General features: G+C 43.7%; 3 protein-coding genes across 3 annotated transcripts in view; 2 read left to right on the top strand and 1 right to left on the bottom strand.

Annotated features, from left to right (window-relative positions):
- The first annotated feature begins 5,692 nt into the window (after positions 1–5,692).
- On the top strand, positions 5,693–15,833 carry abraxas1 (abraxas 1, BRCA1 A complex subunit). Its single transcript, XM_034149837.1, has 9 exons — positions 5,693–5,789; positions 6,282–6,372; positions 6,476–6,512; positions 7,134–7,200; positions 7,468–7,664; positions 7,970–8,089; positions 8,277–8,361; positions 8,600–8,720; positions 15,412–15,833. The coding sequence occupies exons 1-9, from the start codon at positions 5,709–5,711 to the stop codon at positions 15,717–15,719; spliced, it is 1,107 nt and encodes a 368-aa protein (XP_034005728.1). The 5' UTR covers positions 5,693–5,708; the 3' UTR covers positions 15,720–15,833.
- A 1,232-nt stretch (positions 15,834–17,065) lies between these two features.
- Positions 17,066–19,966, bottom strand: LOC117497819 (28S ribosomal protein S18c, mitochondrial-like). The gene is made up of 6 exons (XM_034149836.1): positions 19,826–19,966; positions 19,598–19,650; positions 19,429–19,512; positions 18,493–18,550; positions 18,359–18,418; positions 17,066–17,236 (listed from the first exon to the last, which is right to left on the bottom strand). Exons 1-6 carry the CDS (start codon positions 19,884–19,886, stop codon positions 17,163–17,165), a joined length of 390 nt encoding a protein of 129 aa, XP_034005727.1. The 5' UTR covers positions 19,887–19,966; the 3' UTR covers positions 17,066–17,162.
- A 74-nt stretch (positions 19,967–20,040) lies between these two features.
- LOC117497814 (helicase POLQ-like) overlaps positions 20,041–22,775 on the top strand; it is a 10,303-nt gene continuing 7,568 nt past the window's right edge. The window contains 3 exon segments of the mRNA XM_034149830.1: positions 20,041–20,795; positions 20,973–21,157; positions 21,578–21,886. Of these exon segments, the coding sequence (XP_034005721.1) occupies positions 20,756–20,795; positions 20,973–21,157; positions 21,578–21,886 (534 nt within the window). The 5' untranslated portion in view covers positions 20,041–20,755.

Raw genomic sequence — 22,775 nt, 5'->3', positions numbered from 1 at the left:
CACCACCCCAGCAGGAAACGGGTTGTATGGTCAAAGGAGGAAAGAGTGATAGAACCGGGGTAAAGCAAAGAAAGTGTCCGACAATAGTGACTTGTGAGGCGGCCAGAGAGTCTGTCATATATCGGTCCTATCCTCCAGGCAACGCTGTGGCCAAAACTGGGCTAAAAACAAAAAAAAATAAAAAATATTTCATCCAGGGAAATTTGGGTGAAAATGAAAAAAAGTACCCGGAAATAGTGCCTCATGACCCCACGGGAGTCCCCTGTCGACTCCCCTGGCTTTCCTCCATGGGCGAAATGATCAAACTCAACTTTTGTGAGAACCAGGAAAAGGGGTCAAAATGGGAAAATTGTACCCCAAAATAGTGCCTCATGACCCCGCAGGAGTCCCCTGTCGACTCCCGTGACATTCCTCCATGGGCAAAATCATCAAACTCAACTTTTGTGAGAACCAGGCAAAGGGGTGAAAATGTAAATATTATGCCCCAAAATAGTGCTTCAAAATCGGGTAGAGTCCCCTGCAAAGTGCCTTTGCATTCCTCCATGGCTCAAAATGTCCAACTTAAAGTATTTGGAGAACCAGGAAAATGTAAAAATTATGCCCCAAAATAGTGCTTCAAAATCGGGTAGAGTCACCTGCCAAGTGCCCTCCATTCCTCCATGGCTCAAAATGTCCAACTTAAAGTATTTGGAGAACCAGGAAAATGTAAAAATTATGCCCCAAAATAGTGCTTCAAAATCGGGTAGAGTCACCTGCAAAGTGCCCTCCATTCCTCCATGGCTCAAAATGTCCAACTTAAAGTATTTGGAGAACCAGGAAAATGTAAAAATTATGCCCCAAAATAGTGCTTCAAAATCGGGTAGAGTCACCTGCAAAGTGCCCTCCATTCCTCCATGTCGAATTTAAAGTATTTGGAGAACCAGGCTGGGGGGTCTTGTGGCACAAAATTAGGCCCACTCAGAGTGCTTGGTGAGCGGATACATTCTTCCATGATTTGCAACAGCCGTTTTTTTTCTGAGTGCACCCAAAAACTGGGTTTCCGATTTCGTGCGGACGGTAGCTTGAAAAGTATGGATGAATCTTTTTCACAGGGTAGGGGAAATGAAGCCCAGGGACCTTTTCCCCTTCTCCGTTGCACCAACCATCGGAGAAGGGAAAAAACGGCCCGAAGCGCCAAACACTTGGCCCCTTCTCCTGTTGGCACCCAGTCATTTTTTGACAATTTTTCAAAACTTCATTTTTGATTATTTTAAGATATAATTAACCGTTTTCTTCACTTTTTTTTGCTTTCCACGGGTGGGGACGCCTAGCAGGCCGCGTATGAGCACCCAAATTCGGCCTGGATCATCCAGGATTTGTGGGCTAAGCTCCATAAACTGACTAAATCACCCAGAGAGGTCACCTTTCTAGCCCAAAAATATATAATACAAATACATTTAAATAGTAAAAGGTGCAATTGTGCTCTGCATTACCCGGAATTTGATTTTCATAGCCCCATGATAGTGATTAAAAATCATTTTCGTGGGAAAAAGTGTTAAAACGCCTGATTAAATTATATGCAGGACCCCAGTGAGCTCCAGACTATGTGCATTGTGTTGGGGAACCATATAAATGATATAATAAATGCATTTAAATGCAAAAATAATGATTTAAAATCATTTTAGGGGGACAATTGTGGAGAGGAGCCTGAAAATGACTCTGCAGCACCCCGGATAACTACCAGTTCATCTGGTTTAAATGTGGTGGTGATAGTGGCATTAACTAGTACCCAGTACTGGGAGAGAACCAGGCTACAGCACATGTCTTTTCAACCCAGGAAAGAGTGCTCAAAACGTGGGTAAAGGTGTGTTAAACAGTGGGGTAACATGTTTCAAATGACAGCAGAGTGCTGCTTGTTGGCAGGCTGACTCAGTTCACTTGTCTCACACACACACCCAGGGGGGGAAAGATAACACTTGTACCCAGGAATAAGTGTTTGAAAGGCGGGGAAAAGTTGTTTGAAATAGTATAATACCTCCAGGGCGCATAACTGCACTTTAGAAGCCAGAAATAATGTTTAAATGGTCGGGGAAAGTATTTTTAAATGTCTGGAAGAGAGTTTTAGCCAGTCATTTTGCACGATATCATTTAACATTGACGCTCTCCTGAAAATGCACAGAATATGTGCATTTTCAGGAGAGCGTCAATGTTAAATGATATCGTGCAAAATGACTGACTAAAACCCCGGAATAAGTGTTTGAAAGGCGGGGAAAAGTTGTTTAAAATAGTCTGATACCTCCAGGGCGCATCACCAAAAATGTACAAGCCAGGGAAGGTGCCTGAATCCCGGATACTTTAGGTCTGTCACTTAGGGTGACCGCACCACTCCGACGCTCCCGAGAGTGGATGTCCATTATTTGTAAGGCACCTAAGAGGGATAAGGAGGACTTTTACAAAAAAGTAATAGAGATTGTTGTCCAGAAGGATAGCATGGACTTCATCTTCAAGTCAAGGTAAGACCACCATTGTAATGAAAATGGGATATTACTAAGAAAGAACAATCCAATATTTAGATTTTGGGTATCCTTTTGTTGAAGGGTCTGTTTAAAATGAATCGAAGCATCAGACTAAAAAAGCTTTTGAAAATAACCGAATATTTCGATTAAGGTCAAAATATAATATTTGTAAATCTGACTCAGTGAGTCAGTGCCTCACCAGCCATGAACCTCACCGCACATCACTGCTACCTACCTACCTACCTACCTACCTACCTACCTACCTACCTACCTACCTACCTACCTACCTACCTACCTACCTACCTACCTACCTACCTACCTACCTACCTACATACCTACCTACCTACCTACCTACCTACCTACCTACCTACCTACCTACCTACCTACCTACCTACCTACCTACCTACCTACCTACCTACCTACCTACCTACCTACCAGCGACGTGCAGTCAGGGGAGGCAGAGCCTCACCTGTCATACTCCGATGTAACGGAAAAACAACTAAAGAAAAACTAAATAGTAATAATAATAAAATGTCTCCACTGATCTGTGTTGTAAGTGTGATTTATGTATAATTCTAATCGCTTTTTATAGTCAAAATCAGCAAATTTGCCGAGCTCCGCTACGGGAGCGATGACAAGTGAGGCAGGGACGAGCTCTGCCTCTCGTAAGCCCACAGTAACTTGCTGGAGCGCGGGCACTAATTTAGCGCGGGCACTTATTTTGTGAGCGTGCTCAAGCCAGTTACTGTGGGGTGAGGTGAGGCACAGATGAGCTCTGCCTCACCTCAGAATGCGTCACCCCACAGAAACTGTCTGGAAAGCGGGCCCTAAGCGCATGCCTGTTCCCATCTCACTGTAGGTCACCAATGTAATGTTTGTAGATCTCTTTATTACATTTATCCTCACCATCCATAGTCTCTAAATAACTTATTTCACGTATATATGATATTTAGGCCCGCTGGTCTCATCATACAACGGCAATGAAAAAAGCACCAGGGGAGGCAGCCATAACCTCTGCCGCACTGAAGGGGGCGCACGTGAGCCCACAGGTTCTTGTTGCTACTGTAATTCTACGCAGAGACGGTAGACGCAAACAACAAACTAGACTTTTGAAACTACAGGAAGATAAGGAGGACTTTTACAAAAAAGTAATAGAGATTGTTGTCCAGAAGGATAGCATGGACTTCATCTTCAAGTCCAGGTAAGACAACATTTGTAATGAAAATGGGATCTTACTAAGAAAGAACAATCCAATATTTAGATTTTGGGTATCCTTTTGTTGAACGGTCTGTTTAAAATGAATCGAAGCATCAGACTAAAAAAAGCTTTTGAAAATAACCGAATATTTCGATTAAAGCTCCCATGTCATGCTTCTCCGGTTATTACCCGTCCCCTTGTGTGTTATGAAGGTTTTTATGCATGTAAACGGTGTGCAGAGTCAAAACCCTCAAAGTACACCCTGTAGCGAGTAAAACTCTAACACAGAAAATACCTCCCCAAAACGCCTCGTTGGAGATACGTCACTGCCCATTTGAGTCTTCCATTTAGTTCCGGGTACCGCATGATGTCATGCGGTACCCGGAACGAAATGGACCAATCCCGAAGAGCTATGGCCACACCCAGCGGCGCTGGCCGCACCCTCTGCCAGCCTAACATTTACTGTTGGAAGCTCTGGTTCAGTTCACAATCGATCCAGTCATGCCACTGCCAAGGACCTGTTTCCTGAAATGTGAGGAGAAATCTGAGCTGTTTGTCCTACCGACGGAAGAACCACGACGAAGTCAGTGGTTGAAATGTCTTTTTAACACTGTTCCTTCAGAGGTTCGAAGAACCGGCATTTCACAGACGAAAGCTAGGTTAGCATATTAGCAGGCAAGCTGTTCATTAGATAGATCCACACTCCTACCACAACTACTACTAACGAATCTAAAACAACTAAGTTTCTCTAATATTTTGTGATTTGCATTTGATTTCGTCCAGCCAGATCCTGGCGGACAATACATGACGGCGACGGGACTACCACACTGAGGCCTCGTCCTAAAAAGCCCCGGCTGCGCCCAGGCAAGATGCGGGGAGGAATGGATGATATACCATGTGTATATATGTATATTTATGTTCATTTTGTACATTTCTAAAAATAAAGTTTAATGGAAATACTTAGTAGGCCTAACCTTTCTTCCCTGAATTATTTGCTCCTATAACTTATCATTCATATATAGCAAACCATGATTTGATTTCTCAACAGTAGTAGTTTATTACAGGTAAAAATAACTTACTCTTTGTTATGACCGGCTCGTAGGCCACAACGGAAAGGCAAGGAGACATACACGAGTTTACAAAACCACGGCACATTTATTGTGGTAAATGCAGAGATAGGTGGTCGGGGAGAGAATCGCCGAGCCGCTGGGCCGCTGGGATTAATAGCACCGGCTACGGAGGTGTCCGTGATCGCACTGATTAGCCTCTTCAGCTCCACCCCACCGTAAGACCTGCAACACACCTGCACAAAGGCCCTGGGGCCGTCACACTCTTCTATAACAACAGTTGTAGGTTCAGTTCGGTTAGTTAGCGTATAAAATATCAGCTGTACCGACGCCATTATTACACTGATGTTCCCCGAAAAAAGCGGGCGGAGCCTCTCTGGTGGTTGACTAATCAGAACAGAGTGGCCGAGCTGACCAATCGGAGCACACTAGACTCACAGGGAGGGGGGGGCAAGAGCTCCAACGAGTCGTTTAGTGGAGAGAGTGAATACTGCTGAATACACATACTTTACAGAGATGCTGTATGCGAAACCAATGTGAGTTTGGAAAATTGCACAGTATAAATCTATTTTAGTATACCTCAACAATGTAATTATGATCAGTGGAAATGGCCATGACATGGGCCCTTTAAGGTCAAAATATAATATTTGTAAATCTGACTCAGTGAGTCAGTGCCTCACCAGCCATGAACCTCACCGCACGTCTATGCTACCTACCTACCTACCTACCTACCTACCTACCTACCTACCAACGTTTGTCATCAAAATATCTCATATAATGTTGTTTTTTCATCACAAAAACTACATTTTAATCACATTTTCTTCCCTTCTTTGCGCCAATGGGCTTCCATAAATTAAACGGGATCGCGTTATAAATATTTTTCCCGCGCATATATGACCCCGTAGTGACGCTCCTGACGTCACCACGGTGAAGAAGAACAACAACAAAGATGGCGGAGCCGACGGTCCGTGTTTCTGGGATCGTTTTATCTTCTCTGATGTTCCAGCACGGGAACACGGACTCTGACGCGGTGAGGGAACATCCCATAATATCCCAATGTGCTGCTGAACCTGCTGGAAACATGTGAAGCTTCTACTAAGTTCATCTGTTCTTATTGTTTTATCTCAAACTACTTATCCATTAATCGGCCTGGAGGTTCAGCTCTGTGCAGAAGAGATGATTTTTATAACTTTATTCTAGTCTGCTGAAAAATGTAGTTGAAAAACATTGCTATTATATGATCAATTAGGTACAATAAGTCCCTTTTTAAACGCTGAACTTATGACAATAACAACAACAACAACAACAATAACATGCCTATATCATCTTCACATTTATATTTAATTTAATGTGCTATTTGTTGCTCACTTAATGTAAACAATATGTGTGTGTGTGAGAGTGTGTGTGAGATACCTTAACATCATATCATACAAAGTACTCATTCCGGTATAAAAGCAGCAGGATTATTAAATAAATGAAGTGTAACATGTAGTTTAATGTGTTTAATGGTGTGTGTGTGTAGGAGGGTCTGGTCCTGGGGGAGAGTCGGGTTGAAGAGCAGATCACCATCAGCGACTCTCAGGCCGACAGGATCAACATCCAGGAGATCTACTGTGAGAATATATCATTATTAATATAATATAACAGCATCCTTACTGTCCCTTTCATTTGATTGTTATAACTGTATAATAATAACCTCTTTATTTATTCTAACAGACGTACAGAAGCACATCGCCTGCAACAAACTGAACCAGTGAGTCCTGAGAGATTACACACCTATAGTACATATATATATATATATATATATATATATATATATATATATATATATATGTTAGTTTAATATTTATAAAATGTCATCTTCTTATTATAGACACATGCATTTCCAAACATTTGGTCTACCTATGTTGTAAATGTATTATCTCTTCGATTTACACACGGCATCTATTGCACGTCTGTCCGTCCTGGGAGAGGGATCCCTCCTCTGTTGCTCTCCCTGAGCTTTCTCCCATGTTCCTTTAAACTGTGGGGTTTCTCTGGAAGTGTTTCCTTGTACGATGTGAGGGTCTAAGGACAGAGGGTCTAAGGACAGAGGGTCTAAGGACAGAGGGTGTCGTATTGTCACTGATATTCTGAACAAACTGTGCTGTTTGCTGTAAAGTGTCTTTACTGTAGGGTATTTTTATTATATGTACAGCACTTTGGCTCGACCAAAAATCATTTATAAATGTGCTATATAAATAAAACTGTGTGTGTGTGTGTGTGTGTGTGTGTGTGTGTGTGTGTGTGTGTGTGTGTGTGTGTGTGTGTGTGTGTGTGTGTGTGTGTGTGTGTGTGTGTGTGTGTGTGTGTGTGTGTGTGTGTGTGTGTGTAGTTTCTACAGCGGGGCAGGAGAGGTGAACTCGGTCGCTGTGCAGAAGCTGCTGGCGGACAATAAGCAGGTCAGACATTAAAGTTTTAACGTGTCACATTTTAGAGGTGAACATTTGTCATTAAAATATTTGTAATTCATATTATTTTCCACTTTCCCTGAGTATAGTCTTTACACCAGCGTCACTACCAAATCATCAGTTATTGTCAGAGTGTTAACCCTTTGAATGCCAACACTTCTGTGTTTGGAATGAACTAAATGTGACTCTTTGTTAACGCTCAGTGACTGCAGACTGAGTTCTAAGGTGTACCCTAACCCACGTGAGCGCCCCCTGCAGGACAGCGTGCTGGGCTGGTACCGGCAGCGCAGGAACTCTGATCAGCAGCTGAGCTTCAGAGAGCGGATTGTCCACCAGTCCCTGAAGGCATCGCTGAGAAACCCCCACCTTCTGTTCCTGCTGCTGACCCCCCACAGAGCGAGCAGTGCTGAGAGTACTCACAGGACCGAGTACTGCGCGTACATCTCACGCAACAGGTAACACAAAATACTGTGTGTGTGTGTGTGTGTGTGTGTGTGTGTGTGTGTGTGTGTGTGTGTGTTGTGGTGTTGTGTGTGTGTGTGTGTGTGTGTGTGTGTGTGTGTGTGTGTGTGTGTGTGTGTGTGTGTGTGTGTGTGTGTGTGTGTGTGTGTGTGTGTGTGTGTGTGTGTGTGTGTGTGTGTGTGTGTGTGTGTGTGTGTCCTCAGTGTGTTAATGTGTGTGTGTGTGTGTCCTCAGTGTGTTAATGTGTGTGTGTGTGTGTGTCCTCAGTGTGTTAATGTGTGTGTGTGTGTGTCCTCAGTGTGTTCCAGAGTGTTCCCCTGCTGGTGAACAATCTGGGTCTTCAGGAGCCTCAGAGCTACTGGAAGCTTCCTGCCGGAAGACCATCAGAACGCTACAGCGCCACCATCAGGAGACACAGGTAACTACAGCCTGAACACCTGAGATACAGCGCCACCTTCAGGAGACACAGGTAACTACAGCCTGAACACCTGAGATACACAGGTAACTACAGCCTGAACACCTGAGATACAGCGCCACCATCAGGAGACACAGGTAACTACAGCCTGAGGAACACCTTCACACATCTTCTTCTTCTCCTCCTCCAGCTCCAGCTTCTTCTCCTCTGACGGTCTGCTGCGAGACGTCAACGATGTGAACGCCATGAACGATTCTCTGCAGGAGGAGCTGCAGGTGTGTGTGTGTGTGTGTGTGTGTGTGTGTGTGTGTGTGTGTGTGTGTGTGTGTGTGTGTGTGTGTGTGTGTGTGTGTGTGTGTGTGTGTGTGTGTGTGTGTGTGTGTGTGTGTGTGTGTGTGTGTGTGTGTGTGTGTGTGTGTGTGTGTGTGTGTGTGTGTGTGTGTGTGTATTAACCTCCTATTGTGTGTGTATGTGTGTGTGTGTGTGTATTAACCTCCTATTGTGTGTGTGTAGGCAGCGTGCAGAGAGGTGGAGGACAGCGAGCGGCAGCTGGAGACTCTTCAGTCTGAAGTGTCAGCGCTGAGGAAGAGGAGCAGAGAGAGGAGGAAGAAGAGTGAAGCTGCAGGAAGAACAGGTTGGATTCCAAAAAAAAGATCATAGCAGAAATGTAGTTTTACAGGATGACATTGAACGCATCGCGATAGCGTTAGACGTCTGATTTCCACATGTCAGGCGTCACGTGATACCTTCCTGATCACATGCTCGGTGTGTCTATGTGTGTGTGACTGAGACTGTGTGACTTTGACTGTGTGTGTGACTGTGTGACTGTGAGACTGTGTGACTTTGACTGTGTGTGACTTTGACTGTGTGTGTGACTGTGTGACTTTGACTGTGTGACTTTGACTGTGTGTGACTGTGTGACTTTGACTGTGTGTGACTGTGTGACTTTGACTGTGTGACTTTGACTGTGTGTGACTTTGACTGTGTGTGTGACTGTGTGACTTTGACTGTGTGTGTGACTGTGTGACTTTGACTGTGTGTGACTGTGTGACTTTGACTGTGTGACTTTGACTGTGTGACTTTGACTGTGTGTGTGACTGTGTGACTTTGACTGTGTGTGACTGTGTGACTTTGACTGTGTGACTTTGACTGTGTGTGACTTTGACTGTGTGTGTGACTGTGTGACTTTGACTGTGTGTGTGACTGTGTGACTTTGACTGTGTGTGACTGTGTGACTTTGACTGTGTGACTTTGACTGTGTGACTTTGACTGTGTGTGTGACTGTGTGACTTTGACTGTGTGTGTGACTGTGAGACTGTGTGTGTGACTGTGTGACTTTGACTGTGTGACTTTGACTGTGTGTGACTGTGTGACTTTGAGTGTGACTGTGTGACTTTGACTGTGTGTGTGACTGTGAGTGATTGTGTGTGTGTGTGTGTGACTATGTGTGTGACTGTGTGACTGTGTGTGTGACTATGTGTGTGACTGTGACTTTGACTGTGTGTGTGACTATGTGTGTGACTGTGACTGTGTGACTTTGACTGTGTGTGTGACTGTGTGTGACCGTGACTATGTGTGTGACTGTGTGTGTGTGTGGGTGTGACTGTATGTGTGACTGTGTGTGTGACTGTGTGACTATGTGACTGTGTGTGTGACTGTGACTGTGTGACTGTGTGTGTGACTATGTGTGTGACTGTGTGTGTGACTGTGTGTGTGACTGTGACTATGTGTGTGACTGTGTGTGACTTTGACTGTGTGTGTGACTATGTGTGTGACTGTGACTATGTGTGTGACTGTGTGTGTGACTTTGACTGTGTGTGTGACTATGTGTGTGTGACTGTGTGACTATGTGACTGTGTGTGACTTTGACTGTGTGTGACTGACTGTGTGTGTGACTGACTGTGTGTGACTGACTGTGTGTGACTCTGTGTGTGACTGTGTGTGTGACTTTGACTGTGTGTGTGACTGTGACTGTGCGTGACTGTGTGTGACTTTGACTGTGTGTGTGACTATGTGTGTGACTGTGTGTGTGACTTTGACTGTGTGTGTGACTTTGACTGTTTGTGTGACTTTGACTGTGTGTGACTTTGACTGTGTGTGTGACTGTGTGTGACTGTGTGTGTGACTTTGACTGTGTGTGACTTTGACTGTGTGTGTGACTTTGACTGTGTGTGACTTTGACTGTGTGTGTGACTTTGACTGTGTGTGTGACTTTGAATGTGTGTGTGACTGTGTGTGACTATGACTGTGTGACCATGACTGTGTGTGTGACTGTGTGTGACTATGACTGTGTGTGTGACTGTGTGTGACTATGACTGTGTGAGACTGTGTGTGTGACTGTGTGTGTGACTGTGTGTGACTGTGTGACTATGACTGTGTGTGACTATGACTGTGTGTGTGTGTGTGACTATGTGTGACTGTGTGTGTGACTGTGTGACTATGTGACTGTGTGTGTGACTGTGTGTGTGACTGTGACTGTGTGACTGTGTGTGTGACTATGTGTGTGACTGTGTGTGTGACTGTGTGTGTGACTGTATGTGTGACTGTGTGTGTGTGTGTGTGTGTGTGTGTGACTGTGTGTGTGACTGTGTGACTATGTGACTGTGTGTGTGACTGTGACTGTGTGACTGTGTGTGTGACTATGTGTGTGACTGTGACTTTGACTGTGTGTGTGACTGTGTGTGTGACTGTGACTATGTGTGTGACTTTGACTGTGTGTGTGACTATGTGTGTGACTGTGTGTGTGACTGTATGTGTGACTGTGTGACTATGTGACTGTGTGTGACTTTGACTGTGTGTGACTGACTGTGTGTGTGACTGACTGTGTGTGACTGACTGTGTGTGACTGACTGTGTGTGACTCTGTGTGTGACTGTGTGTGTGACTTTGACTGTGTGTGTGACTGTGACTGTGCGTGACTGTGTGTGACTTTGACTGTGTGTGTGACTTTGTGTGTGACTTTGACTGTGTGTGTGACTTTGACTGTGTGTGTGACTATGTGTGTGACTGTGTGTGTGACTTTGACTGTGTGTGTGACTTTGACTGTGTGTGTGACTTTGACTGTGTGTGACTTTGACTGTGTGTGTGACTTTGACTGTGTGTGACTATGACTGTGTGTGACCATGACTGTGTGTGTGACTGTGTGTGTGTGACTGTGTGTGACTATGACTGTGTGTGTGACTGTGTGTGACTATGACTGTGTGAGACTATGACTGTGTGAGACTGTGTGTGTGACTGTGTGTGTGACTGTGTGTGACTGTGTGTGTGTGACTATGACTGTGTGTGTGACTGTGTGACTATGACTGTGTGTGACTATGACTGTGTGTGTGTGTGTGTGTGTGTGACTGTATGTGTGACTGTGTGTGTGACTGTGTGACTGTGTGTGTGACTGTGTGACTATGTGTGTGACTGTGACTTTGACTGTGTGTGTGACTATGTGTGTGACTGTGACTATGTGTGTGACTGTGTGTGACTTTGACTGTGTGTGTGACTATGTGTGTGACTGTGACTATGTGTGTGACTGTGTGTGTGACTTCGACTGTGTGTGTGACTGTATGTGTGACTGTGTGACTATGTGACTGTGTGTGACTTTGACTGTGTGTGACTGACTGTGTGTGTGACTGACTGTGTGTGACTGACTGTGTGTGTGACTGACTGTGTGTGACTCTGTGTGTGACTGTGTGTGACTCTGTGTGTGACTGTGTGTGTGACTTTGACTGTGTGTGTGACTGTGACTGTGTGTGACTGTGAGTGATTGTGACTGTGTGTGTGACTTTGACTGTGCGTGACTGTGTGTGACTTTGACTGTGTGTGTGACTGTGTGTGTGACTATGTGTGTGACTGTGTGTGTGACTTTGACTGTGTGTGTGACTTTGACTGTGTGTGTGACTTTGACTGTGACTGTGTGTGACCATGACTGTGTGTGTGACTGTGTGTGTGTGACTGTGTGTGACTATGACTGTGTGTGTGACTGTGTGTGACTATGACTGTGTGAGACTGTGTGTGTGACTGTGTGACTATGACTGTGTGTGTGTGACTATGACTGTGTGTGTGACTGTGTGACTATGACTGTGTGTGTGACTGTGTGTGACTATGACTGTGTGTGACTGTGTGTGACTATGACTGTGTGTGTGTGACTATGACTGTGTGTGTGACTGTGTGACTATGACTGTGTGTGTGACTGTGTGTGTGACTGTGACTGTGTGTGACCATGACTGTGTGTGTGACACTGTGTGTGACTGTGTGTGTGTGACTGTGTGACTATGACTGTGTGTGAGACTGTGTGTGACTGTGTGACTATGACTGTGTGTGTGACTGTGTGTGAGACTGTGTGACTATGACTGTGTGTGTGACTGTGTGACTATGACTGTGTGTGTGACTGTGTGTGTGACTGTGTGTGACTGTGTGTGTGACTGTGTGTGAGACTGTGTGTGACTATGACTGTGTGTGTGACTGTGTGACTATGACTGTGTGTGTGACTATGACTGTGTGTGTGACTGTGTGTGTGACTGTGTGTGTGACTGTGTGTGACTATGACTGTGTGTGTGTGTGACTGTGTGTGTGACTGTGTGTGAGACTGTGTGTGTGACTGTGTGTGACTATGACTGTGTGTGAGACTGTGTGTGAGACTGTGTGTGTGACTGTGTGACTATGACTGTGTGACTGTGTGTGACTATGACTGTGTGTGTGTGTGACTGTGTGAGAGACTGTGTGTGTGACTGTGTGTGACTATGACTGTGTGTGAGACTGTGTGTGTGACTGTGACTGTGTGTGTGAGACTGTGTGTGTGACTGTGTGTGTGACTGTGACTGTGTGTGACCATGACTGTGTGTGTGACTGTGTGTGACTATGACTGTGTGTGACTATGACTGTGTGTGACTATGACTGTGTGAGACTGTGTGTGTGACTGTGTGTGACTATGACTGTGTGACTATGACTGTGTGTGTGACTGTGTGTGACTGTGTGTGACTATGACTGTGTGTGACTGTGTGTGACTATGACTGTGTGTGTGAGACTGTGTGTGTGACTATGACTGTGTGTGTGACACTGTGTGTGACTGTGTGTGTGACTGTGTGTGTGTGACTGTGTGTGACTATGACTGTGTGTGACTATGACTGTGTGAGACTGTGTGTGACTGTGTGACTATGACTGTGTGTGACTATGACTGTGTGTGTGACTGTGTGACTATGACTGTGTGTGTGACTATGACTGTGTGTGTGACTGTGTGTGACTATGACTGTGTGTGTGACTGTGTGTGACTATGACTGTGTGTGTGACTGTGTGTGACTATGACTGTGTGTGACTGTGTGTGACTATGACTGTGTGAGACTGTGTGTGTGACTGTGTGTGACTATGACTGTGTGTGTGACTGTGTGACTATGAGTGTGACTATGACTGTGTGTGACTGTGTGTGTGACTGTGTGTGAGACTGTGTGTGTGACTGTGTGTGACTATGACTGTGTGTGTGACTGTGTGTGAGACTGTGTGTGTGACTGTGTGTGACTATGACTGTGTGTGTGACTGTGTGTGTGACTGTGACTGTGTGTGTGACTCTGTGTGACTATGACTGTGTGTGTGACTGTGTGTGACTATGACTGTGTGTGTGACTGTGTGTGTGACTGTGACTGTGTGTGACCATGACTGTGTGTGTGACACTGTGTGTGACTGTGTGTGTGTGACTGTGTGACTATGACTGTGTGTGAGACTGTGTGTGACTGTGACTATGACTGTGTGTGTGACTGTGTGTGAGACTGTGTGACTATGACTGTGTGTGTGACTGTGTGACTATGACTGTGTGTGTGACTGTGTGTGTGACTGTGTGTGACTGTGTGTGTGACTGTGTGTGAGACTGTGTGTGACTATGACTGTGTGTGTGACTGTGTGACTATGACTGTGTGTGTGACTGTGTGTGTGACTGTGTGTGTGACTGTGTGTGACTATGACTGTGTGTGTGTGTGACTGTGTGTGTGTGACTGTGTGTGACTATGACTGTGTGTGAGACTGTGTGTGAGACTGTGTGTGTGACTGTGTGACTATGACTGTGTGACTGTGTGTGACTATGACTGTGTGTGTGTGTGACTGTGTGACTGTGTGTGAGACTGTGTGTGTGACTGTGTGTGACTATGACTGTGTGTGAGACTGTGTGTGTGACTGTGACTGTGTGTGTGAGACTGTGTGTGTGACTGTGTGTGTGACTGTGACTGTGTGTGACCATGACTGTGTGTGTGACTGTGTGTGACTATGACTGTGTGTGACTATGACTGTGTGTGTGACTGTGTGTGACTATGACTGTGTGAGACTGTGTGTGTGACTGTGTGTGACTATGACTGTGTGACTATGACTGTGTGTGTGACTGTGTGTGACTGTGTGTGACTATGACTGTGTGTGACTGTGTGTGACTATGACTGTGTGTGTGAGACTGTGTGTGTGACTATGACTGTGTGTGTGACACTGTGTGTGACTGTGTGTGTGACTGTGTGTGTGTGACTGTGTGTGACTATGACTGTGTGTGACTATGACTGTGTGAGACTGTGTGTGACTGTGTGACTATGACTGTGTGTGACTATGACTGTGTGTGTGACTGTGTGACTATGACTGTGTGTGTGACTATGACTGTGTGTGTGACTGTGTGTGACTATGACTGTGTGTGTGACTGTGTGTGACTATGACTGTGTGTGTGACTGTGTGTGACTATGACTGTGTGTGACTGTGTGTGACTATGACTGTGTGAGACTGTGTGTGTGACTGTGTGTGACTATGACTGTGTGTGTGACTGTGTGACTATGAGTGTGACTATGACTGTGTGTGACTGTGTGTGTGACTGTGTGTGAGACTGTGTGTGTGACTGTGTGTGACTATGACTGTGTGTGAGACTGTGTGTGTGACTGTGTGTGACTATGACTGTGTGTGTGACTGTGTGTGTGACTGTGACTGTGTGTGTGACTCTGTGTGACTATGACTGTGTGTGTGACTGTGTGTGACTATGACTGTGTGTGACTGTGTGTGTGACTGTGTGTGAGACTGTGTGTGACTATGACTGTGTGTGACTGTGTGTGAGACTGTGTGTGTGACTGTGTGTGACTATGACTGTGTGTGTGACGGTGTGTGTGACTGTGTGTGAGACTGTGTGTGACTATGACTGTGTGTGTGACTGTGTGTGACTATGACTGTGTGTGTGACTGTGTGTGAGACTGTGTGTGACTATGACTGTGTGTGACTGTGTGTGACTTTGACTGTGTGTGTGTGTGTGACTGTGTGTGTGACTGTGTGTGTGACTGTGTTTGTTGTTGAGTCATGATGAAGAGTCAGTCTTACGCTGTGTTCCAGGCGAGGAAGAGGAGGACCAGAGGAGGAATCTTCGTCTCCAGGAGGCCGTCGGCGCTCTGTTCAAGCGCTCGCCGCTCTTCCTCACACAAACTCTGACGCTGCAGGGGTTTCCTGTCCCTGAACGCACCTTCAGCGGAGAGGAGGAAGAGGAAGAGGAGGAAGAGGCAGTGTGTGAGGAGGACGAGGAGGAAGAGGCAGTGTGTGAGGAGGAAGAGGCAGTGTGTGAGGAGGAGACTCAGGAGAACACACACTCCCGAAAGAGGAGGAGAGAGATGGCGGCGAGCAGCGAGAGGAAACGCAGAAAGTGAATCCTGAATGAAACGAGCTCAGGTCGGAGGAGGGTCTCCCCCCTCCCCTCCTGAAGTGATCTGATGTATTTTATAAGTTGTTTCCATTTGATAAAGTCGTCTTTTGATAAAGTCTGTGTCAGTCTTTAATTTAATTATTTAAACATGCCGTTTGTGTGTCTACAGTTGAAACTAACAACACACACAATAACACTATTTAAATAAATACAATTAATTTGCATAATATATATAATTACAAATAGTACACTAAGCCAGTGCTTCTCAAAGTGTGGTCCGTGCCCGCCCCCTAGTGGCCCGTGAGTATATTGGTACATTTTCACATTTGAAATAAATAAATAAATTTAAGTTTTCCGCACTCTCGCGGGAATATCTCCGCAATGGAGCGAGCTTAACTTTCACTTTAGATTGCAGGATATAGCCCAGCGCCACACCTTCGTCCCACATGTTGCCACGTGTTTGTACCATTTTCAGGCGATTTGTAATCTGTTCTAGAAAAACTGTTTTTTTATTATATTTCAAGAAGCGTATAAAAGAAACAATGGATGTCTTTTAGGAACATGTATCCATGCTGGAAGTAGATTCAGATGTTAGGAGTTAGAGATTATTATCTCCAGGGGCTCCGCAGGGTCTTAAAAAGTATTAAAGGGCATTTTCCAAGGTATTACATGTTGTAGCTAGTTTTCAATCAGTATATAAATGGTCCAAAGAGGTTGTATTCTACAGTCTGCCTGAATGTAATCATTGCGTAGGTGTGTAGTGTGATTCTGTGGAGTTTATTGATGGCATCCCGTTGGGTTTGACGTCATCTGAACAGGACATCGCACGCTCACTGCTTGATAGCGCGCGAAGGTCCGTTTACGCCGGTTGTTAAACAACATCGTTACGGGGAAATGCAAGTCTGCGTCCAAATGGTTGGAAGATAAGGAGGAAGGACAATCAATACTGAATATAGTCAATGTGAGGTAAAGTGTGTCGCCAAGGTAACCGGTTAAAACTCAAAGTGGCGATGAGGTCTTAAAATGTATGGAAAGGGTCTTAAAAGGTTTTACATGTGACTTCCTGCATAGACCCTGATCTGATATCATGCATCCAATGAAGCATTGCATGAAGTCTGTTGATCAGAGGCTTGGTTAGTTCAGACCATGCAGGCGGTCACCAAGGTTCATGTTTTAATAGCATAATTACAAAAGAAGCCCAGGCGAGCCTAACGTGTGAAACAATGGGCTATAAATACAGTCCATTTACCATTTTACTATCAATTCAATAGCAATATTAAAGTTTGAGTACTAAGTGTTGAAGCTGAAGAAATTAAACTGCATTTAATTTAAAGAAAACTCAAATTAGAGGGAAAAAAAAACAACATTTATTGATTTTAGATTAGTAATAATCCTATCAGATGAGCGACTGATAACAAACACACAGCTTTAATAAACACATTTCACATTACTCCAGGTGTCTCCCACAGACGTGCGGGTCCTTCATGAACTCCGGGTGTTTGTGGGTGACCGACATGAAGCCTGCAGAGAAAAGACAAACACATACAATATATTTAAGGTTTTTAACTATTTAAAATTTGTTGAAATCTCATCTTCGAGTTTTCATACATTTCCAAGTTGAATCGCTTTTTTTCCCCTTTCTTACGATAATGTAGTTTTTCGTAAACTCACTTTTTTTATCTCAAAAAGAGTTTTTTCTCCTAAATATTTTACTAAAATCTCAGAATATTCAAGTTTTTTTTTAGTTTTTTTTTTATAAATTGTACATACTTTGACTCAGAATAATATTATTTTTGTCAATTTTCTCCAAAAATATCAGGGATTTATTTTTCTTTACTTTAATCTGAGAACATTAAAATATATTTTCTGTAAAAAAGAAATTCCCGTTAAATTTGTGAATGAATCTCAGAATATCCAAATGGATGGAAATGTACCACTTTTTAATGACGTTTTTCCTTTAATATGACCCCTCCTCTTCTGGCTCCTTAAGCTCCTAGTGTCGAAGGTCCCGTTTACACGGAGACGGAACGGGTTGTATCTGCTACTTTTCTCTATCGTATAGACGGTTCGTTCACACGAGGCCGTAACGGAAACGCGGTAACGGAGCCCTCAAACGATAATGGGTCCCAAGGCGGACGGAACGGCTCCGTGTGTACGTCCTATACGCCTCTCCCCACCTCTGCTGCTCATCCCCGCGTCACCCGCGTCATTGCTGATGTGTTTCGCCAACAACAACAACAACAATGGCAGATCACAGGGTTGCGTTCGTGCTCCAGACGCTACTGACCATGCTACAGATGTTAGTGCAAACTCTACAGCTCCTCGACCACAACCATCAGCAACAAGTGGACATGGAGAACTACATGAACTCCATGTTGCTAAATCCACCGCGGGGAATAAACAGAAGGGCAACCAGGCAACCATGGCAACCATGCTCGGGGGTCTTCTTCGCTGCTTTTGGTGTATTTTGTGGCGGAAGTACAGCGCCACTTACAGGCCCGGCATATGTACTACAGCGCCTCCAGCGGTCTTGTGTGGACGGAAGACTTTTTTGATATCGACTAAGGTTAGTTTTCGTTTTCGTTTCCATGTAAACAGGGCCTAAACCCCTATTTCAAAAAGGTCAGCGTGAGGAAGACGTACCCAAAGCGTGAGATTTCTTCACGGCTTTGGCCACTTCCTTCTGTTTCCTGGAACATAATCCTGAAACACAAAGCAGCGTTAAATCAGAGTTGAATCTTCACTGAGGAGATATTCCAGATCCAGGTGTCTCTCACGTGTGATGTGGCGTCCGTAGATCCGTCCGGTGTACGGAGAGATGAACTGAGACAGCAGCTGACAGGAAACACACAGATCAGGGTTTAGCACTTTGGGATTACTTTTAGCAATGAAAGGTGCTTTACAAATACAATCTACTATTATTATTATCACAGCGACACTCAGACACTTCCTGTGACCTTTGGAGCTCCACTTGTTCAAAAATACTAGATAAACCCCCTTAATGTTCAGTTTGATCTCACAGCTACAGGGTTAGGATGTTTGTACCACATAGTGCCGAATGCCGTGACCTTTAGACCGTGTGATGGGAATGTTCATATACCGCCATACCGTTGAAAAAGTGGCGAAGGATCTCGTGGATATTTCTCTCTTTAGACGTGGATATTCCCACAGTGGCTAAACAGATTTTCCCCGTTTGAAATGCATTTGAAACGTCCATCTCTCTTTAGAATTCTGCATTTTGAAGTGTAAGAAAAGACCTCAGACATTTTTAATAATGACACTAGATATATGAGGAGTTCAGGACCATGGACACATATACACCCTCCTGTAAACCCACCTTTAACTAAACACACTACACACACTGACACACTCATTACCCACACTGACACACACTCATTACCCACACTCACACACACACTTATTACCCACTCACACACTCATTACCCACACTCACACACTTATTACCCACACTCACACTCATTACCCACACTGACACACACATTACCCACACTGACACACACATTACCCACACTGACACACACATTACCCACACTGACACACACACACACACACTTATTACCCACACACACACACACTTATTACCCACACTGACACGCACTTATTACCCACACTGACAAACACACACTGACACACACTCATTACCCACACTCACTTATTACCCACACACACACACACTCAGGTGCTTTATTTACCTGAGTGTTCTTGAAGTCTACAGTCACATTGCAGAGCAGGCATCCTTTCTGAGGCTCTTTGTAGGGGTTTTCCATCTTAATGAGCTGTAAAAAGAATACACAAATATATTAATCTAATCCTGTTATTACTGATGTAATAATTATTCATAAATAAATAAAAATTACCCACCCTGTCCTCGTTTGGTTGGACTACATTTGAGGTTGTTGTGAGACTTCTTAAACCTGCAGAAAAAGGATTATTATTATATAAAATGACATCAACAACAGCTCATATGTTAGCATTAGCATTAGCAACACGTAGCTTAACTCCACCTAATAAACACATATTAACGGTTAGTTTACATTTAATGAATGCTATATCATTATAACACTTAATACAGGTGTTATAAAGTCTCACCTGTGTTTCCTTGTTGTAATAAAACCGTTCTTATTCTCGTTAAACCTCTGAGGACGAGCATTTTGACCTGACACACGACCGGAAGATGTCCACCAGACGGGAACTCCGGGTTCTTCACTGAGTCAACTATTAGTTCCTACCACCTATTTAACTGATTACTTGTTGGTTAAGAGCCAAATTACGCATATTATATATCTGTGTTGCTGAGTATAAAAATAATATGAAATGTATGGTTTTGTGTGCTTATGAATATTTAATATTACGTTTATTTTTGTATTATTTTAGGAACAGATTCAATGTTACCCCCGTTTCAAAGATAAAAAATAACAGCACAAGATAGAAATCACCCCAGAAAACGACCATCGTAATCAACATTACGTATGGATTTTCTCACATTTAACCCACCTTTTTAAACACTTTTGTATTTGTAATACAAACTACAAAGGGAGATTTTAAAAAAGCTGATGATTATATGAGTGAAATATCTAATCTAATATCTAAATATCGGCTTTCCTTTGTGGGTGACTTTTCAACCGGAAACTGAATGAATGTTCCAATTGCTAACATGTACTTCTCAGGAAGATAGGCTATACAGTGACAGAAAATACAGCAGATAACACATGTCTGCTATGTGGCGGTAATCAGCTTGGTTTTCGGGTAATTCATCGAACGTTTTCTATAGATGAATTACTACATTTGGGAAGCTATCCCGGTTAGCGCTGCTAGCTCCGACAACCGAAGCCGGAAGTGACGCAGGGATTCCTCTCTTGCTCTGACGTTGGATTTGTTCTTCACAAATTCAAACGTGATTCTTGCGGAGCTGTTGACGTTAAAAACAGAAGCAATACAAGAAAACGCTTTTTTTTGGCAGACTTTCTTTACGTTTTCACCGGAGTTTGAGGTGATTTAAAAGGTTTTAGGAGACTGTTAATGTCGCGGAAGGAACACATCAGAGAACAAACTGCCAGGAGTAAGAAAACCGCTTTACTAGCTAACGTGTAATGGGCTTTAAAGTGCTTTTTTCTTGATCTAAACATTATCTAATTTAGGTTTGAAGTATTCAATGTGTACAGGTGTGTGTAGCAGAGCCTCAGCTGTGTTCCTAGTGTAGTTGTTTGTGTTTATTTGAGGTTTTATTGACATGTAGCACCAGCTGTTGTGATGAATTCTGCTGAGAAACGAGACATCAGAATCAAACGGGTCTCGTCCAGGAAGAGATCTCGCGATAGCTCACAGATGACACCTGAGAGGAAGAGAGGACCTGAGAAATGTCCTCCGATCTGCAGGCTGAGCAGCATCATGGCAGAACAACAACAACAACCTGCTGCAGAGGTAGGACAGATGAACAGCTGGATGATCAGCTTTAAGGGTTATTTATGTTGTTGTTTTCACATCAAAACAATAATTATGATTCTTTTTTTTCTTTTTTTTAAATGCTGTTGTCTGCATTTTGTAAAATGTGCATGCATTAAGTTAAGATGACGTTTGTATCGTTTTATTTGTATTGATTCCCAGCTGTTGTTGGTTGTAAACAACTATTTATCTAATATATCATATTCCAATTACTTGTATATAGACTATTCTTGCACTATTTATATTCTATTCTATTTTATTTTTATTGACTTACACTATTTTATCTGTGTTATTGTGTTGCTCTGTTGGAGGAGGAGCCTGAGACCTCAGATGTTCATTGATATATCTCCACTGTGGCTCTGAACACATGATGATAAAAGCCTTGAATCTTGTGTTCAGTTGTTCTGCAGCGACAGCGAGGATCTGTTCGGGGATTACGACAGCCTCCTGCAGGACAGCTCGCTGCTCGACAGACTGGACGACGCTGAGCAGAGCGAGAGGCAGAGAGACGTCCAGAGAGACGTCCAGAGAGACTTCACCAACCTGAGGACGAAGACAGACGAAGACGTGCTCACAGACTCCATCCTGGACGCCATGGGAGAGGAAGATCTTCCTCCCAGCATGCAACAGTTCAAGGATCAGGTCCAGGAGACGAGGGTCCGTCTGCAGGGCGGAGATCAGACCTCCACTCCGCTCAGAAACACAAAGGTGAGATTATACAGATTCTTCTTTTATATAAACACAACATGGGTTTAGAATCAGCATTCAGTCGCACATTTATGCAGAATATTTAGAAAAATAATTAAGATCAAATGTATATACGAAGAAACACAGAATATTTAGAAAAATAATTAAGATAAAATGTTTATACGAAGAAACACAGAATATTTAAAGAATATTTTCAAAGAAAGTTAAGATGTAAAAAAAATTAAATAAAAGACAGAATATTTTGAGAAATAAGTTAAGAATTAAGAATATTTTGAGAATATTTTCCAAATAAGTTGAAATGTTAAAAAAAAAACATTTTGGAATACTTAAAGGGGACCTATCATGCAAAATGCACTTTTGTACGTCTTTTCTACATGAATATGTGTCCCCGGTGTTCCAGGGAACTCACCAAGTGTCAGAAAACACAACCCTCTCTATTTTCCTCCATACCCAAATCTCTAAAAAAGGGGCTGCAACGGATCTGATAAAAACTGATCCAGATTTGAACACTGTCCTGACGTCAGGACAGTGGCGCTACGGCTATTGGGCCAACTCCACCAATCAGGAGGAGACAGCCACGGCCATTGCCGTTCGAAAGCGCTGGAGACGCTGTAGTACATATGCCAGGCCTGTAGATGGTGCTGTTCTCACAGAATCTGCCCTTACAAAAACAGAGCTAAAAAATGTCAAATTGAGCGAAATGAGGCATGGCTAAAATGCATGATCTGTTTGGTATTTTGAAAACAGAAAAGTATAAATATGCCTTATATAGGTATGGTCCTACACTATATCATTTAAATATAGCATGATAGGTCCACTTTAAATAATAATAATATGTTGCAGACATCAGCCCCGTGAGGGTTTGAAGCTTTCTTTTGAATTTCACGCC

This window comes from Trematomus bernacchii, unplaced genomic scaffold, assembly GCF_902827165.1.
Source record: "Trematomus bernacchii unplaced genomic scaffold, fTreBer1.1, whole genome shotgun sequence".
NCBI classification, from domain to species: domain Eukaryota; kingdom Metazoa; phylum Chordata; class Actinopteri; order Perciformes; family Nototheniidae; genus Trematomus; species Trematomus bernacchii.
The sequence above is the reverse complement of the archived record's forward strand: the minus strand, read 5'-3'. Positions and strand labels throughout refer to the sequence as shown.

Coding starts and splice junctions, on each gene's coding strand:
- LOC117497819 (XM_034149836.1), bottom strand. CDS start 19,886: ATGCTCGTCCTCAGAGGTTTAACGAGAATAAGAACGGTTTTATTACAA. Junction 19,651..19,825: donor ATTACAACAAGGAAACACAG/GTGAGACTTTAT, acceptor CTTTTTCTGCAG/GTTTAAGAAGTCTCACAACA. Junction 18,551..19,428: donor TAGACTTCAAGAACACTCAG/GTAAATAAAGCA, acceptor GTTTCCTGTCAG/CTGCTGTCTCAGTTCATCTC.
- abraxas1 (XM_034149837.1), top strand. CDS start 5,709: ATGGCGGAGCCGACGGTCCGTGTTTCTGGGATCGTTTTATCTTCTCTG. Junction 7,665..7,969: donor GCGTACATCTCACGCAACAG/GTAACACAAAAT, acceptor GTGTGTCCTCAG/TGTGTTCCAGAGTGTTCCCC. Junction 8,090..8,276: donor GCCACCATCAGGAGACACAG/GTAACTACAGCC, acceptor CTCCTCCTCCAG/CTCCAGCTTCTTCTCCTCTG.